This window comes from Carcharodon carcharias, chromosome 11 (assembly GCF_017639515.1).
Source record: "Carcharodon carcharias isolate sCarCar2 chromosome 11, sCarCar2.pri, whole genome shotgun sequence".
NCBI lineage: Eukaryota > Metazoa > Chordata > Chondrichthyes > Lamniformes > Lamnidae > Carcharodon > Carcharodon carcharias.
Window position 1 is genome coordinate 58913427 of NC_054477.1, and position 19239 is coordinate 58932665.

The window sequence follows — 19239 nt, forward strand, 5'->3', positions numbered from 1 at the left end:
TGCCTTGTAGATGGTGGACAGACTTTAGGGAGTCAAGAGGTGAGTTATTCGCCACAGAATTCCCAGCCTCCGGCCAGCTCTTGTAGCCGCAATATTTATACAGCTAGTCCAGTTCAGTTTCTGGTCAATGGTAACCACCCCCCCACCCCCCTCCTCCCTCCCCAAGGTTGTTGATAGTGAGGGCTTCAGTGATGGTATTGTCACTGAATGTCAAGGGGAGATGGTTGGATTCTCTCTTGTTGGAGATAGTCAATGCTTGGCACTTATGTGGTGTGACAGTAACTTGCCACTTATCAGCCCAAGCCTGAATGTGTTCAGGTCTTGCTGCATGTAGACAAGGTCAGCTTCAGTATCTGAGGATTCATGAATGTTGCTGAACATTGTGCAATCATCAGTGAACATCCCACTTCTGGCCTTATGATAGAAGAAAGGTCATTGATGAAGCAGCTGAAAATGGTTGGGCCTAGGACACTACCCAGAGGAACTTCTGCAATGATGTCTTGGGACTGAGATGATTCACAACCACAACCATCATCTTTTGTGCTCAGTATAACTTCAACTAGTGGAGTTGTCCCCCTGATTCCCATTGATTCCAGTTTTATTGGGGTTCCTTGATACCACACTTGGTCCAGGGCAGTAACTCTCACTTCACCTCCTGTACTGCTGGGATGGCCTTCACCTGAAACACACTGGGACCAATGTCCTAGCGGGTTGTATAAATAGGGCTGCAGAAAGGGCTTTAAACTAAATATTGGGGTGGTGGCGGGTGGGTGGGTGGGGGTGGAGGGTTCACATGAGTGTAAGTTTGGAAAATTCAAGAGAAAGGAGAAGGCAATAGTGGGTAAATGTTGCAGGTAATGATAACCAGAGTGTGACAGGAAAGGACAGAGCATACAAACATAAGTGTGCACCAGCAAATAAGGTCTGAGTAGGCAAAAACTTTAAAACACACAAAATTAAAGGCTCTTTATCTGAATGACATTTCAGAGGGATAGGAGGGAAAGAAGAGGTGGTAGGGTAGCTCTGTTAGTAAAGGATGAGATCAGTACAACAGTGAGAAATTATCTTCGGTCAGAAGATCAAAATGTAAAATCAGTTTGGGTGGAGATAAGAAGCAGCAAAGGAAAGAAGTCACTGATGGAGGGTAGTTTAGAGACCCCCTAACGGTAGCAACACAGCAGGACAGAGTATACCTCAAGAAATAATGGGGGCTTGCAAGAAAGGTACTGCAGTAATCGTGAGTGACTTTGATCTTCACATCACATCAACAGTTGCCTGCAGAATTAAGGCATAACTGAAAATGTATTTGGGACAGTTCCCTTAGGTCAATATGTTCTGGAACATACCAGGGGCCTGGACATTCTGGACATGGTAATGTATAATGAGGCAGGATTAATTAAAGACCTCGTAGTAAAGAATCTTCTAGACAAGAATGATCACACATGATAGAATTTCACATTTCAGTTTGAGTGAGAAATGTGGGTCCATTACTAGTGTCTTGAACTTAAATAAAGGAAATTACAAGAGTAATTACAAGAGACTGCATTGGCTAAAGTGGACTGGATAAATAAGTTAAAAGTTAAAATAGTGGAGAAGCAGTGGCAGACATTTAAGGAGATATTTCATAACTGTCAACAAAGATATTCCATCTGGGAAAAAAGACTCTACCAAAAGGATGCACCATCCATAGCTAACTAAGGAATTTAAGGGTGCCATCAAATTGAAAAAGGTGTACAATGCTGCGAAGATGAACGGTAACCCAGAAGATTGGGAAAGTTTACAAAACTAAAGGACGACTTAAAAAAAAAGCGGGAGAAATTGGCATATGGGAGTAAAGTAGCAGGAAATATAAAAACAGACAATAAAAGCTTCAAGTATATAAAAAGGAAAAGAGTAGCTAAAGTGAGTGTTGGTCCCTTAGAGGGTGAGACTAGGGAATTAATAAGTGGAAACAAGGAAATGGCAAAGACTTTGAACAAAAAGCACCCCAAAAATAGCTGGAAATCAAGAGGCCGAAGGAAGGGAGGAACTTTAAACAAGCACCAGCAGTGAAAAAGTAATGGGAATACTAACGGGATTTAAGGCTGACAAGTTCCCTGGATCTGATGGCCTGAATTCTAGGGTCTTAAAAGAAGGGGCTGCAGAGATAGTGGACGCATTGGTTGTAATCTTCCAAAGTTCCCCAGACTCTGGGAAGATTCCTGCGGATAGGAAGACCGAAAATGTAACCCCTCTCAAAAAGGGAGGGAGAAAGAAAGGAAATTATAGGTCAGTTAGCCTAATGTCTGTCACTGGGAAAATGCTAGAACCCATTATTATGGTGTTAGTAGCAGGATACTTAGAACATCATATTACAGTCAGGCAGAGTCAACATGGTTTTGTGAAGGGGAATTAGTGTTTGACTAATTTACAAGAGTTCTTTGAGGATTTAACAAGGAGAGTAAATAAAGGGGAACCAACAGATGTAGTATATGTGGATTCCCAAAAGGCATTTGATAGGGTGCTGCATAAAAGCTTACTACATAAAAGAAGAGCATCTGGTATTGGGGCCGATCTATTAGCATGGATAGGAAGCAGAGATAATATGGATAAATGGGTTACTTTCAGGTTGGCAATCTGTAACTAGTGGCATGCCACAGTGATCAGAGCTGGGGCCTCAACTATTTATGATCTATATTAATGATTTAGATGAAGGGACCAACTACATTGTAGCTAAATTTGCTGACGATGCGAAGACAGGCAGGAAAGCAAGTTGTGAGGAAGACACAAAGAGTCTGCAAAGGGATACAGATAGGTTAAGTGAATGGACAAAAAGTGAGTATAATCTGAGAAAATCTGAGGTTGTCGACTTTGGCAGGAAGAATAGAAAAGCAGAATATAATTTAAATGGAGAAAGCTGCAGAATAAAGAGACCTTGGTGTCCTTAGACATGGATCACAAAAAGTCAGCATGCAGGTACAGTAAGTTATTAGAAAGGCAAATGGAATGTTGGCCTTTATTGCAAGGGGGATGGAATATAAAAGTAGGGAAGTCTTGCCATAACTGTACAGACAGCACCCGGAGTGCCGTGCGCAGTTTTGGTCACCTTACTTAACTAGGAACATTCTTGCATTAGAGGCAGTTCAGAGAAGGTTCACTAGGCTGATTACTGGGGTGAAAGGTTTGTCTTATGAGGAAAGGTTGAGCCTATACTCTCATTGGAGTTTAGAAGAATGAGAGGTGATTTTGCTGAAACATATAAGATTCTGACGGGGCTTTACAGGGTAGATGTTGGTCAAACTAATAGGTTTTTAATAATATTTTACAGGAGGAATATGAGTTGGGGATGCAGAGAGGAAATTCTAGAGCTTAGGGCCTAAGCAGCTGGAGACAAGGCCACCAACTGTGGGGCAATTAAAATTGGGGTGCTCAAGAGGCCAGGATTAGATGAGCACAGGTGTTTCTGTGGGCAGTGGGGTTGGAGGACATTAGAGATAGGGAAAGGAATGACGAAGGTATTTGAAAACAAGAACAAGAATTTTAAAATCAGGACGTTGCTTGAGCAGGAGCCAATGCAAGTCAATAAACACAATGATGATAGGGGAAAGGGATTTGGTGTGAATTAAGACGTGGGCAGCAGAGTTTTGGCTGGCTTTAAGTTGAAAAAGGGTAGAAAGTGGGAGAACCAGCCAGAAATGCCTTGCAATAGTTAAATCTAGAAGTAACAAAGGCATGAATGAGGGTTTCAACCAACAGATCAGATATGACACTGCACATACTTTAGAGGATAACTTAGAGGCAGGATCTGCATGTGTTGAGACACTGGGCAGAAGTGGCCTGCAGTCAGGCCAGGGGACAAGAGTAATACAGGTGTCAGCTTGCCAAAGGGTGATGTCACACACGTGCTCTGCTGCAGAGGTCACAGATGGGGACTTCAATGTGTCAACCTACAGAAGAATACTGATGTGTGTGCACAATCAAACACTTAGTGCATTGGCAGGCCTTCCAGAAAGCCTGTGTCAATGCAAAGAGCATTGAAGAGGTTGGCATCAACTTGGCACAGAGCTTTGCAGAGAGCTTGGAGCCCACCTATTTCCTCGTGTAAGTGGTAGCTAACTCCATCAGTACACTTGCGGACTCAACCACAATGGGGAAGCTGATAGGTGATATCTCAGTTTCCACAGGAGCACAAATAGTATCCACCAAAAGTCTGAGTGCTATAGTTGTCTTATGAGGAAAGGTTGAGCAGGTTAGACCTATACTCATTGGAGTATTGAAACATACAAGATTCTGAGAGGCTTTTCAGGGTATGAGAGGATGTTTCCTTGTGGGGGAATCCAGAACTAGGGGCCACAGTTTAAAAATAAGGGATCTCCCATTTAAAACGGAGATGAGGAGGAGTGTCTTCTCTTAGACTGTCATTAATATCTTTGGACATCTCTACCCTAAAGAGCAGTGGGTGGCTTGAAAATGTTCAAGGCTGAGTTAGACAGATTTTTGATTGACAAAGGAGTCAAGGACATGTGAGAAAGTGGAGCTAAGGCCAGAGTCAGGTCAACCATGATCTTATTCAATGGGCTGAATGGCCTATTGCTGCTCCTAATTCTTATGATCTTATGGAGCTCAACTAGCTCTCGTGCAAGCTCATACTGCTGTCATCATAACTGCAGGTACCAGTGTTCAAAAGGGCATGCTAGGTATCATAGGAGTTGAACAAACGGTCCAACAAATTACTCAGACTACGGAAGTGCCACCCTGGGGAGTGGCAGTGGCTCCATGGAGCACAAACCTACCATCCACCCTCAAGAAGAGAGCAACTGTCCTCTCACCACTTAAACTTCACCACTGCCCTTGCTGTTGCATGTAAGTTGGCCAGCTAGATTGGTGCTACACATGCCGAGATGGTATAGTCCAAAGCCATGCCTCCTAGGCCGAGTTGGTCAAGGTCATGCTGCGAAGCCACCTGCAGCTCCCCCACTGAAAGTCATGAGCCTTCCACCAGGCCGTGCTGTAGCCACTGGAGTAGCACTGCATAGCAGCACTAGAACAGGCAAAGGCACATGGAAGACAAAAGCGAAAAGGAATGCACAAGGGTGATTAGTTGATGTTTGTATGCAATATGACGAGATTTGATTCATAAATTTGGTTTGGAATGTTTATTTTGCAGTAACTTTTATTTTAGCATTGTGCTCAAGCAGATGGTCATTGACAGAGGAGAGGTAAGGCATGGGGTTGCTGATGAATGAGGTATTAGCTTGTATGTTCTGGTATTGTAGTTGGATGAATCAACATCAGACAGAAAAGGCCTGTGTTGGTTGCCTGCCCCTTTCCTTCACCTATTCAACTGGTAGCAAGGGCATATCCTAATTATGGCGAGGTTGTGTTATGTGCAGCAGAACACCACAAATTTTGGCATCCACTCTGTCAAGTACTGCAGTGCTCCTCTGGAGCAGTTTAACAGCGGAAGCATTGTTTAAGCACCAAAAATCTACTATATTACATGTAATTTCATGCATGCTGTCCACTTGTGTGGGTTGCACACGAAAATCACAGACTATGTTGTTGAAGGCCCTTGTCACCCATTAGCCAAACTCTAGTTTGTTATGCTAGCTCAGCTGCAGATGGCATAAGATAGACTGCCACATAATGAAGGTAAAATGACTACTGCAGATATGCTGCGTTTGGTTGCACACAAGATGGACACTGAAGGAATGGAGTTTCTCCAGCTGGGATACATGTCAAGAGTAGATGTGCGATGCTCCCAAAGCATTGTGCGTGCAGTCAATGGCACCCTGCACCATGGACAAGCCTGCAATCCTTGCAAAGCCACATGTTCATTCCACTTCCTACTTTCTGGAAAAAGAGAATGCAATGTATTCAGCTGTCTTGTAATAGCTAGCATCAATGATCTCCCTTATGCAATAGTGGCAGTAAATCAGGAGATGCAAGAAACATCGCCTGTTCCAGCCTGGAAGAAGCCAGATACATAAAGGTTCATAGTCATGATCACCTTCACAGCCAATAGGAATGGCATCCTCACCGTGCTCTGAGGCTGCAATTGTGGCTGCTGCAGGTCATAGTGAGAATGTCCTTAGTGAAGCGGAGACATATGACACAATGTTCCTTGTTGAGGTTCAGGTAACAGAATTGTTCCCTTAACACCCTTGGCACATATGGCTCTCTGTTTAGAACCTTTCTCTCTCTCCCCACCCTCTTCAGGAGCTTGTCCTGCTATGCGTGATCTCTGCCCAGTTAACGTGCTTTTACCCAGGAGTTGAGGGAGGGGGTAATGCATACTCCTGCACCCATGTCTCAGGGCATACTGATAAAAGCAAAATACTGTGGATGCTGGAAATCTGAAACAAAAATAGAAAATGCTGGAAAAACTCAGCAGATCTAACAGCAATCCATCTCATTCTCTCAGCTCCTTTGCCTCCAGCGCATCTGTTCCAATGATGCCACTTTCCAAAACCGTGCTACTGACATGTCTTCCTTAAGTATCCACCCACTGTGGTAGACAAGGCCCTCAAATGTGTCTGACCCATCTCCCGCGCCTCTGCCCTCACACTCGCCTCTCCCTCCCAGAACCATGATAGGGTCCCCCTTGTCCTCACTTTTCACCCCACCAGCCTCTGCATTCAAAGGATCGTCCTCCACCATTTCTGCCAACTTGAGTATGATGCCACCACTAAACACATCTTCCCTCACCACATTCGGTAGGGACTGTTCCCTCCAGGACACCCTGGTCCACTCCTCCAACACCCCCAACACCTCATCCCCCTCCCATGGCACCTTCTTATGCAATCGCAGAAGGTGCAACACCTGCCCCTTTACCTAGTCCCTCCTCACCGTCCAAGGGTCCAAACACTCCTTACAAGTGAAGCAGTGCTTCACTTGCACTTCCTTCAATTTGGTCTACTGTATTCGCTGCTCCCAATGTGGTTTCCTCTACATTGGAGAGTTGGTCTCCATTTGGTATGCTGGGTGACTGCTTTGCGAAACACATTTGGACTGTCTGCAAGCATGACCCAGACCTTCCTGTTGCTTGCCATTTTAACACACCATCCTGCTCTCATGACCACATGTCCATCCTTGGCCTGCTGCAATGCTCCAGTGAAGCCCAATGCAAACTGAAGGAGCAGCACCTCATCTTCCACTTAGGCACTTTACAGCCTTCTAGACTTAACATTGAATTCAACAACTTCAGACCATGAACTCTCTTCTCTATCCTCACCTTTTTTATCCCTTTTTTCAAATATTCATTTTTATTTTTATCCACTTATTTTCATTTTCATTCATTGTTTTATCCCCACCTTTTATCCTATTTTAGATCTTTCTTCCCCACCACCGTCCCCTCCCCCAACCCCCACAAGGGCCATCTGTCACTTGTTCATGTTGTTCTTTTCAGAGTACTTACCCTTGTCCTGCTATTATCACATTCTGCTTTCTTAACTTAATGCCACTGTCAACACCTCCTTTAGCCCTCATCACTACCATTAACACTCACTTTATCCTTTTGTTCATGACATCTTTGTCAATCTCTCCTTTGCCCCCACCTATGGTTGGCCTTTTATCCAGCTTCACCTGCTCCACCTCCCTTAAACAATATAAATTTTATCACAATTTTACTTCTCTTTAGCTCTGAAGCAGAGTTATACGGACTCAAAATGTTAACTCTGTTTCTCTCTACACATATGCTGTTAGACCTGCTGAGTTTTTCCAGCATTTTTTGTTTTTGTCTCAGAATATGTGGTTTGTGCTGAATCCTTGAAATAAGGGCAAAGCCCTGCAGCATGTGATGCAACACGCTCTGTAGGCTTGAGCAACTTCAAACAATTCTGGAAACTATTTGTACAATCACAACAAGAGCCAGTGGGAATCAGTCAGCAACTTACCAGAAAGTAGCTGATAATCCTTTTAAATAGTGGGGGTTACTTCCAGCTGCTGAATGCATGCTCAGCTATGTGGCATTAAGAGTGGACGTTAAGCTGAAGTTAAGCTTTAAAATGGCAGTGCCACCATGACATCATGGTGTGCCTACGCTGCATGCTTCCAGTAGATACACTAATACCATCCCCAAAATGGCACCTGATGTGGCTAGCATGGAGGTTTGCTGACACCACTTTGGAGGCAAAACAGCACCCAGTGTCGAAAACCCAGTTGCGACTGAGACAAATTTTGAGGCTCAAAAGTAGTAATGTATGCAGCCACTTTCTGTCCTCTTCCCATTGTCACATTTAACGGTATCAATGTTTTACATTATGATACTTCTCACCAAATTTATAATAGAATCTGCCAATGTAAATGTGCCACAATGTAATTACAGGCACAAGCCAGTGATGGCACTGCCAAACCCCAGCTCTGTATCTCCCAGGTGCTGTGTCTATACTGCAGAGAAACTCCTATGCTCCATACAGCTCTATTTCTTTTGTTTCTAAACTGGTCCAAGTTTTGCTACTTAATTATAAATATCAAGTCCAAGTACAAGTGATAATGTGTTTCAACTAGGGACTGGATTACATGGTGTGGCTGGCATAGTTACTATCTGCTCTCTAGCCCCACTTTATCTGAAGGCAACAACTGGTCTCCATTCCCCACGTGCGGTGCCATGTGAATATCCAAATGGATATAAAACTGCCAAACCATTGAGGTTGGTCTAAAATGCATAGTGTCAGTCAGCAACTGAGCAGGTTTACCTCAAATGGTTGTTCAAAATTGTTACCAAACGATGAGATAATAGAAAGAAAGTTATAAACAGAGATCTCAAAGCCAGAGGGAGACTGCAAAACTTGCCTGAGAGCTTCAATTGGATGCCCAGCCACTCTGAACAGTCTGGCCAAATTAACATTCCACTGGGCACTCTGGAAATCACAGTAGTAAGGTGAAAATTCATACCTGTTTGACAGGATTTTGACTGCATGTGAGGTTTGCAGTAAGTAGCTTTTGTCTGGGTCAAAGGCTTGCACAACAATGCTTTATTTTTCAGCTCTTTTACAGGTGTTGGTGAAGGTGTTGATGTCTGGTTAGAAGCCTAAAAATGTAAAACAAGACACAATTAATGGGAAAACAAGCTTACACCTTTCTGTAAAAAGGCATTTTGTTGAAGCTTTTTATCTTGCACTCATCAGGACCATCGCAAAAATATCAATGTCTGGGGAAGCAACAACTTTATACTGTATGAGAAGAGTGCTGATTGGTTGGCAAGTGGACCCTGATTGGTGGAGGCATTGCCATGGAGAATGCAGCAGCTAATGGTGACTGACAATTAACTTCTGAGCATTATTTGAAATTTAAACCAGACAGCTTAGTCAAGGCATTGCCCTGAGAAATGAACCAACGATTGGCTGTCACTTATTTTGTTTAGTTGAAACAGGCGTAATGTATGTACATGTTCTCGCTGCCTGGAATGAACAGGGCCATGTATTAATTTATGTAGCTCCCAGTACACGCAAACGCGCTACATTGTGAGCCTGACTGACAATCCTAAATTTGCTGTCAGTGTAATTTTTAGTACATTGAGGATTATTTAGCAAGTGTTGTCCAATCGTGGAAGCACATCTAATGTTGGACACTGAGTTTTGCTAGCATGGGCTGGTTGGGTACAGTCTGTACCTTGCCTGTTGTGGACAACAGAAGGGACATACTGTTTGATATGATCCGCCAGCCTTTGGGACATATGGCCTACATGCCTAGCATCACACTGGCACTGAAATTCATATACGTTACTAATTTGTGTGATAGGCAGCATGTGTTTTTGGCTTGACAGCAGCGTCCTGTTAGTGGTGAATACCACTCATGTTGCTACTGCACAGTAGCAGCGTGAAACAGCTTTACCCATGGCTCAAAGTTTTGAGAAACCTTGCCCTTACAGGGTAATCTGAGGTAGACTGGGCACTTTTCAGGGTGGAAAGTGAGGGCCTTAGGCCCATTCATGAGTTTACACGATATACAGTGCAAAATGATCTGATCAGATTAGCCATTATCCTGCAGGATTCTTTGATGTACCTTATTTCAGCATCAAGCTTGCATGGTGAGCAAATGGCTTGGGCCATATTTACGAGGCTGCCAATAAGCATGGTCATTAGTACGAATGCTGTCTTCCAGCATGCAAACAGGATGAGACATGTTTTGTGACGCTTCTGAAAAGACTATCTGCTATTGGTGCCACAGTAAATTTTATTATGTATTTAAGGCAGACAATGCTTTGTCACACCATTTAAATAAATCAGACCGAAAGCAAATAAGTCATTTTTTTTGAAAATGGCAGTGGGTAAACAAAAGCAGAAAATCTGCAGCAATACTGCAATTTATAATGATGAATTTTGGATCATTATATGAAGTTGATGAATTTTGGATCATTATATGAAGTGCAGGACCTACTAGAATCTTTCTTTTCTCCTGGTGGTACAAATGTAAAAAAAAAATTGCATTTAGGCTGTATAAAGTTATTGCTGAACAAATGACATTGCTCAACACATTTGTGTCCATGTTGTCAGTATCTGTGCAGAAGAGGCTGGCAAAGGAGTTCCAGTCTTTTTTCTATTGAGCTAGCAGAGAAGTGGAATAGAATTGAGGCTCAATCCTCATTCAGGAAGGTGATAATGTTGTTCAGTCTCCATCAGTAATCTTTTCAGTGAAATTCCCCTTTGTGGCTTGTGGTGAAGACAAAGCAAAATTAAAAAGTCAATTCCAGGCCATGACTGCTCCGAACAACAATATTGCAACATCTACTGAGTTTTGAAAAAAAATCTCAAACTTTCCAAATTTTTGCAGCCTTTTGTATTCTCATCTAAAGTGAACTGTAAATGAAATAACCCTGGCATTTGTATTATAACACAACTGCTGTGAGCAGATGCTTTTAGAATTGCCACTGAGCAAAATGCACTGAAAAAAATTGTGGGTGGTTATTTAGCTTCATCGCATCTTTTTATAAATAAAACCCCAAACTTGATCTCTTGAGCTACTGTGATGTTCCAAATAACTGATCTTTCATTTAATTTTCTTCTAATTCACCCAAGTTCTTTGGAGTCCAATGCCTTTTCCCAGGTTATTAATGCTAAAAATAGAATCAGTCAACAAATCAGAATAAGCAATAAAAAATGAATTGTAATGATTTGTATCTATCTACTATGAGATGTTCAATTGTGAACATGCAGTTGTTTACAGAGTTATCCTATAATATGGCACAGGTATAATCCAATTCCAAAATTTAGTCACATGAATTTGGTTGTGGTAATTAATATTCAAATTATCACATTTTGCTAAAATATCATTACACACAATACACAGAAAAGGAAGGGGGTATGTAGAGTAAACCTGGAAGAGTGTGTTCAAATATAATTATAGATTTGAAATTTACTAATTTGGACAATACTTACTGTGACTTTGAAAACTTGGGTCTGAACATTTTGATCTGAAACTGAAAAATGGAACAATACTTTAATTAGGCAAAGTCACCAGTCAAATGAAACAATTCAATTAATTATGGGCAAATTTTAGTCCTACATCATCTTATCCTGAAATACAAGCAAAAGATATTTATTCTTTTACATCCAACAACATCCAGTGAACAGCGAAGTCATGGGCTGAATTTTACTGGGGCATTGTGGTTCCACCCCCAGCTGTCCCACAGTAATTTAACATAGGCAGCAGCGTTAATTGCTTTAAGGCTAGACTTCTGCCCTCTACCTCGGGAGGAAGCCCCATCTTAGAGAGCTAGTTGGATGGCCAGCAGCTCTGTAGTCCAAGCAGCTCCAGCTGGGGCGAGGACTCGTGGCAAGGGAGGGATGAGTGCAGCTAGGTTCAACAGACCAGGAGTGGGAGGCGGTGATGCCTTCCATATGCCCAGCAGGCCTCCAAACTAGGCTCCCCCCTTTTTTGCCTTACAGCAGCCCACGCAGCTAAAGTTGCAGCGCTTCCCGGATGCCATGGGCCTCCTGCCGCCATGAGTAAAATACAGGCAGTGGTGGGATGAGGCTCTAAGTAGCCATTAATTATCCACTTAAGGGCCTCATTAAGGCAGGTGGTTCACCTGAAGCCTACCCTGCCCTCCTCCGTTAAATTTCAGACAGGTCCCTTGCAGGGCTGGGCAGATAAGCAGGCTGCCTGTTAGATTATAATGTGCCTCCCCAACTTCAAACCTGGCAGTGGGGGAATGTAAAATCCAGCCCATACAGATCAGGAAGTTGCCAGTTTCAATCGGCAGTTTACAGCGAATGAGCTGACATCAGCTAATACCGCAGCAGGGGTGATAAAATAGGTGTCTGTGTCCGGCAGCTTTGGGTGGCAGTGGTCGTGGAAAAACTAGGAAAGGAGGGAGATCACCAGTAATGGCTCCTCCTTTTCTTTGCTATCCAGATACCTCTACTAGAAGTAAACCTAAATGAATGCCTGTGGGACAGAATTTGGTTCAGTTGTAGTGCTCATGTGGTAAAATAACCAGCACCTATGTATTCTAGCAAAGCAAAGGCTTCAGGACAGAATGGGGAAAGTAAAAAAGAAAACTTTTTTTTTCATCTAACAGTTACAAAGTTTGAAAAAGGATCGCTAAACTGAAAGGTACAAAAAAAAAGCAAATATTCAATGGTCAACAGTCAAGTTCATTCACAAACTATAGAGTTTGCAGTTATGCAATATACTTGCAATAGCGTAACTCTAGTGCTCAATAGTCACCTCATAGGTAGCCTGCTCCAACATCTAAAGTCACTTTTGGAATGCACATCTTGCATGCTTTTCACCATATTCTTTAAAAGGTTTATATTAATGCAAAATAATGGGAAACTGCATACATGAGGTTCAAATGTAATATGAGCTGTTGGCAAATATATTCTGACACTCATGATTCATTTATATGTAAATAAAAAAGAGTTATACAGAAATAAAGCAAAGTCTAGTAGTTATGCTCCTATCATTGGAAGTGTCTCAGCCATTTAAGGAGTGTTTCCAAGCTTCGGCATGTTGTTGAATGGAATCCTGTGAATATCATGGCTATAGTTTGACCAGAAAATTGTGAGTAGATTGCAGAGATGTCACATGAGCAAAGAATGCATATACAATCAAGTTTACTACTGCATCACGTGAGATGATGAGTTATCTCATTATCTGTAAATTTCCATCAACTTTGGTCTATTAAAAGAACTGAAATTGAGGGAAGAGGCATTTGAGTTATTTGGAGAGACTAGAGTAACTGGGGTTATTTTCCTTAGAGCAGAAAAGATTCAGGAGATATCTAGAGGTGCTCAAAATTATGATGGATTTTTAAGGACAACCAGACAAAATAAGTTTACCAAGTCTTATGATCTGAAATGTACTGCCTGAATGAGTGGTGGACGATGATTTAATAACTTTCAAAAGGGAATTGTATATATACTTGAAAAAGAAAAATTTGCATGGCAGTGAGGAAATAGCAGGGAAGTAGGTCTTGCTGAGTTTTTCCAGGTATTTCTGTTTTTGTTTTGGATTTCCAGCATCCGCAGTTTTTTGTTTTTATCTCTATTGTTAGGGAAGTAGGTCTAATTAGATACATCTTTTCAAGAGTTGTCATGGGCATATTGGGCCAGATGGCCTCGTGTTGTATGATTCTACAATTTTGTATTGCTGTTAAACAAGTTCTCATGCAAGCCACATTGAGTGACATTAGCTAGCAGCAATGTCAGAATGATGAACATTACTCATTTATATCAATAGAGTTAGGCAAATGTGTAGCTTCAAAAAAGAAGTTTTAATGTTGTTGTAAATATGATTGGATGGGAACATTTAGCTGAGGATGGGTGGAATCCTGGGTAATAAGGCCAATAATACATTACTGGTTACATGGCAATGACTGATCAATAAGACACTAAACAAACATACATAACAGATTACATAGAAGTGAGAAAATACCATTTCACCATACTCTGTCATTTGATAGTACTCCTGCAAACAGGCATATGGCAAATCTGGACTGCTGGCTTCACAATGTCCGGTCTCAATGTGCTCTGTAGTCAGCTGGCAGGAGTATTCAACCATAAATATGGGTAAATATTTCTAAATACAGTGCAAATCTATTTTCCTGGAGCAAGCACTTACCCGTATTCAGGTTTTCAGGACCTTTCTGCGTAAACATATTGGGCTCATTCTGCTGACAATAGAACTGCAGAAGGCATTGCTGATTACAAAAATGTTTCATTTCTCCCCGCCACTGAACTGATTCAGTCAGCTCTCTCTGAGCTTTACAGCAGTCACATCTGGCAGCCTAAAATGAAAGAAAAATGTTTATTACTTCAAGAAAAATGCAATATCTGAAATACAATGCTTCTATAATTTAGGTAACATAAAAAGATTAGGCAACACATGCTTTCAATCAATCATGTGTACTGAATTTAAATAAAAGTGCCAATTTTAGATCCTATTTGATTAATAGATTAACTTGAATACTCTAACCATCCTACTTGTCTAATAGTTTGTCTAGGTTGTACCAACTGTTAACACTTTTCTGTCTTGCAAAACTCGTATTTTTGCACAATGTGATACTTGTATCAGAAACTAATGTTGAAAGTAAAACCTCTATTTATGTATTTTTGCACAATGCAATATTTGGCGGAGTGGGAGCTGTATAGACAGCAGAATGGAACTTACCTGTGAGGGAGCCGGTTCTCATCCAGACATTCGGTGGTGCTGGAATTCGAAAGGAGTGAAGTCAGGGCAAGGGAGAGAGCTGATTGGTAGGTAGCGGGTAAGTTGTTTTTAAAGCGACATTACAGAAGGTAAGAGTCTCAGCATTTTTTATTTTAAAGAAAAACTAAATAGTTTTCTACTTGGCTTAAATTTAAGGAAATAATGTTTTAATTAAAAACAAATAAAAAGTGTGGCAAGAGAGCTCAGTCCCGTGTGTTGTACAGCCTGCAACATATGGGAATTCTTAGGCACTCCTTGCAGTCTGGATGACCACATGTGCAGGAAGTGCCACCAGCTTGAGCAACGGGTTTCGGAGCTTGAGCGTCAGCTGGAGACACAGCGGTGCCTCCGCTGGATTGAGGGCTATGTGGATAGCACGTTTTTAAATGTGGTCACTCTGCAGCTTGAGGAAGTGTAGTCAGAGAGGGAATGGGTGACCACCAGGCAGAAGGGGGACAGGCAGATAGTCAGGAAAGCTCCAAAGTGCATCTCACTCAAGAAGCATTTTTCTGTGTTGAAAAACGGTGAGAGTTAAGGTTCCTCTGGAGAGTGCAGCCAGCGCCAAGTTCACAGCACTGTGGGTGGTTCAGCTGCACAAGAAGGGAGGAGTAAGAATGCAAGAGCAATAGTGGTAGGAGACTCAATAGTGAGGGGTGCAGACAGATGCTTCTGCAGCCGTAGACCTGACTCCAGGATGGTGAGTTGCCTCCCTGGTGCAAGGGTCAAAGATGTCACAGAATGGCTGCAGGACATTCTGAAGGGGGAGCACGAATAATCAGAGGTCATGGTTCACACTGGTACCAATGACATAGGTAGACAGAGGGATGAGGTCCTGCAACAAGAATTTAGATAGCTAGGTAGCAGATTAAAAAGCAAAACCTCAAAGGTTGTAATCTCTGGATTACTCCCTGTGCCACATGCTAGTGAGTATAGGAATAGGAGGATAAAGAGGATGACTGTGTGGCTGAAGAGATGGTGGAGGGAGGGCTTTAGTTTCCTGGATCACTGGGTCCGTTTCTGGCGAAGGAGGGGCCTGTACAAGTCAGACAGGTTGCACCTGAACCGGAATGGGACCAACATTGTTGCAGGGAGGTTTGCTAGTGCTGTTTGGGGGCGGGGGGGGGGGGGGGGGGGGGGGGGGGGGGGGGGGGTTAAACTAATTTGGCAGAGGGATGGGATATAGAGTGCAGCTGCAGTAAGGGGTGATGCACAATCAAATATAGAGGAGAAATTAAGTTAATCTGGAAGGCAGAGCAAATATAAACCAGTTAAGGCACAAGGGAATAATGGAAGGCTGGATTGCATCTATTTTAATGCAAGGATTCTTACAAGTAAGGCAGATGAATTGAGGGTGTTGATTAACACATGGGAATATGATACTGTTGCTATTACAGAGACATGGTTGCGGGAAGGGCAGGACTGGCAGCTCAATATTCCAGGGTATAGAATCTTCAGGCGTGACAAGGAGGTGTAAAAGAGGAGGTGGCATTGCAATATTGATCAAGGAGTCAATTATTGCAGTAAGGAGTGGTGGTATCTTAGAAGGTTCCTCAAATGAGGCCATATGGTTAGAACTTAAAAACAAAAAGTGGGCAATCACTTTGCTGGGAGTGTACTATAGGCTTCCAAACAGTCAGGGGCAAGATAGAGGAGCAGATATGTAGGCAAATCTCAGAGACGTGTAAAAATAATAGGGTAGTAATAGTAGGGGATTTCAACTTCCCCAATATTAATTGGGATAGTCTTAGTGTGAAAGGCTTAGAGGGCGCAGAATTCTTAAAGTACATCCAGGGGGGCTTTTTGAGCCAGCACGTAGAAAGTCCTAAAAGAGAAGGGACGGACCTAATCTTAGGGAATGAAACCGGGCAAGTGGTAGGCGTGTCAGCGGGGAAGCATTTCGGGGATAGTGACCATAACTCTAAGGTTTAAGGTACTTATGGAAAAGGACAAAGATGGACTGGTAATAAAGGTCCTGAATTGGGGGAAGGCGATTTCAATATGATAAGACAGGATCTGGCCAAAGTGGACTGGGAGCAGCTATTTGTAGGAAAGTCTACATCAGACCTGTGGAAGTAATTCAAAAAGGAAATAGTGAGAGTTCAGGGCCAACATGTTCCCGTAAAGGTGAAGGGTAGGACCAACAAGTCCAGGGACCCTGAATGTCAAGGGATATAGAGGATTGGATAAGGGGAAAAAAAGGAGGCTTATGGCAGATACATAGGACTGAAAAGAGCAGAAGCCTTAGAGGAGTATATAAAGTGTAGGGGGGTACTTAAAAAAATAATTAGGAGAGCGGAAAAAGGGGCGTGAAAAACACTGTCGGGCAACATAAAAGAAAATCCCAAGGTATTTTATAAATATATTAAGGGCAAAAGATACACAGGGAAAGAGTAGGGCCCATGCGGGACCAAAGTGGCAATCTGTGTGTGGAGCTAGAGGATGTAGGTGAGGGTTTAAAAGATTACTTTTCACCTGTGTTCACTATGGAGAAGGAGGATGTAGGTGAAGAAATCAGAGAGGGGGACTGTGATATATTTGAACAAATTAGCATTTAAAGGGAGGAGGTATCAGTGGTTTTAACGGGCTTAAAAGTGGATGAGATGTATCCCAGGCTGCTATGTGAGGCAAGGGAGGAGATTGCAGGGGCTCTGACACTAATTTTCAAATCTTCTCTGGCCACAGGAGAGGTTCTAGAGGACTGGAGAACAGTAAATATGGTACCATTATTCAAGAGGGGTAGTTGGGATAAATCAGGTAATTACAGGCCAGTGAGTCTAACATCAGTGGTAGGGAATCATTTGGAAAAAATTCTGAAGGACAAGATTAATCTCCACTTGCAGAAGCAGGTGTTAATCAGGGGTAGATAGCCTGGCTTTGTCAAGGGGAGAAGAAAAGGAATTTTCTTTATACATTAATGATCTAGGTGAAGGAACTGAGGGCATCCTCACTAAGTTTGCAGATGATACAAAGATAGGTAGTATTGAGGAGGTGGGGAGGCTGCAGAAGGATTTGGACAGGTTAGGAGAATGGGCAAAGAAGTGGCAGATGGAATACAATGTGGGGAAGTGTGAAGTCATGCACTTTGGTAGGAAGAATAGAGGCATAGACTATTTTCTAAATGGGGAGAGTATTCAGAAATCTGGAGTGCAAAGGAACTTGGGAGTCCTAGTCCAGGATTCTCTTAAGGTTAACTTGCAGGTTGAGTCGGTAGTTAGGAAGGCAAATGCAATGTTGGCATTTATTTCGAGAGGACTAGAATATAAAAGCAGGGATGTGCTGCTGAGGTTTTATAAGGCTCTGGTCAGACCACATTTAGAATATTGTGAACAATTTTGGGCCCTGTATCTCAGGAAGGATGTTCTGGCCCTGGAGAGGGTCCAGAGGAGATTCACAAGAACGATCCCAGGAATGAAAGGCTTAACATATGTGAAACGTTTGAGCACTCTGGGTCTATATTCGATGGAGTTTAGAAGGATGAGGGGGGATCTGATTGAAACTTACAGAATACTGAAAGGCCTGGATAGAGTGGACGTGGGGAAGATGTTTCCATTAGTAGGAGAGACTAGGACCCGAGGGCGCAGCCTCAGAGTAAAGGAAAGACCTTTTAGGACAGAGATGAAGAGAAACTTCTTTAGCCAGAGAGTGGTGAATCTATGGAATTCATTGCCACAGAAGGCTGTGGAGATCAGGTCATTGAGTGTATTTAAGACTGAGATAGATAGGTTCTTGATTGGAAAGGGGATCAAAGGTTACGGGGAGAAGGCGGGAGAATGGGGTTGAGAAACTTATCAGCCATGATTGAATGGTGGAGCAGACTCGATGGACTGAATGGCCTAATTTCTGCTCCTATGTCTTATGTCTAACGAATGTGATTGAATTTTTCGAGAAGGTTCAAAGGGACCTTGGTGTACACGTAGAGATCCCTGGAGACAGCAGCAGAGGTAGATAAATTGGTTAAGAAGGCAAATGCGATATTTGTCTTTATTAGCCAAGGCACATAATATAAGAGCAGGGAGGTTGTGTTGGAGCTGTATAAAACGCTAGTTAGGCCACAGCTGGAGTACTGTGTGCAGTTTTGGTCGCCACAATATAGGAAGGATGTGACTGCACTGGAGAGGGTACAGAGGAGATTCACCAGTATGTTGCCTGGGCTGGAGGGTTCCAGCTATGAAGAGAGGCTGGATAGGCTAGGGTTGTTTTCCTTAGAGCAGAGAAGGCTGAGGGGGGGATGATAGAGCTAGACAAAATTATGAAGGGCATAGATTGGGTAGATAGGAAGAAACTTTTCCCCTAATTGGAGCTGTCAATAACCAGGGGGCTTAGATTTAAGGTAAGGGGCAGGCGGTTTAGAGGGTGGCTGGAATCTGAAACACACTGCTCGAGGAGGTGGTAGAAGCAGGAACCCTCAACATTTTAGAAATATTTAGATGAGCACTTGAAACACCATTGCATACAGGGCTACAGGCCAAGTGCTGGAAAATGGAATTAGAATAGATAGGTGCTTGATGGCCAGTACAGACACGATGGGCCTGTTTCTGTGCTGTATAACTCTATGACTCTAAACTTGTCTAGAAAGTAATGTGACTGGTTTTATGACATCAATGT

General features: G+C 42.7%; 1 protein-coding gene across 5 annotated transcripts in view; it reads right to left on the reverse strand.

Moving 5' to 3' along the window:
• zmym2 (zinc finger, MYM-type 2) overlaps positions 1-19239 on the reverse strand; it is a 155743-nt gene that overhangs the window by 55944 nt on the left and 80560 nt on the right. For all 5 annotated transcript variants that reach the window (XR_005944404.1, XM_041198763.1, XM_041198764.1 and 2 more), the window contains 3 exons: positions 14047-14212; positions 11358-11398; positions 8875-9010 (listed from right to left, as the gene is read on the reverse strand). Coding sequence is in view for 4 of the 5 variants with exons in the window: in XM_041198763.1 (XP_041054697.1) it covers positions 8875-9010; positions 11358-11398; positions 14047-14212 (343 nt within the window). In the remaining variant the exon portion in view is untranslated. The remainder of the gene's footprint in view (positions 1-8874; positions 9011-11357; positions 11399-14046; positions 14213-19239) is intronic.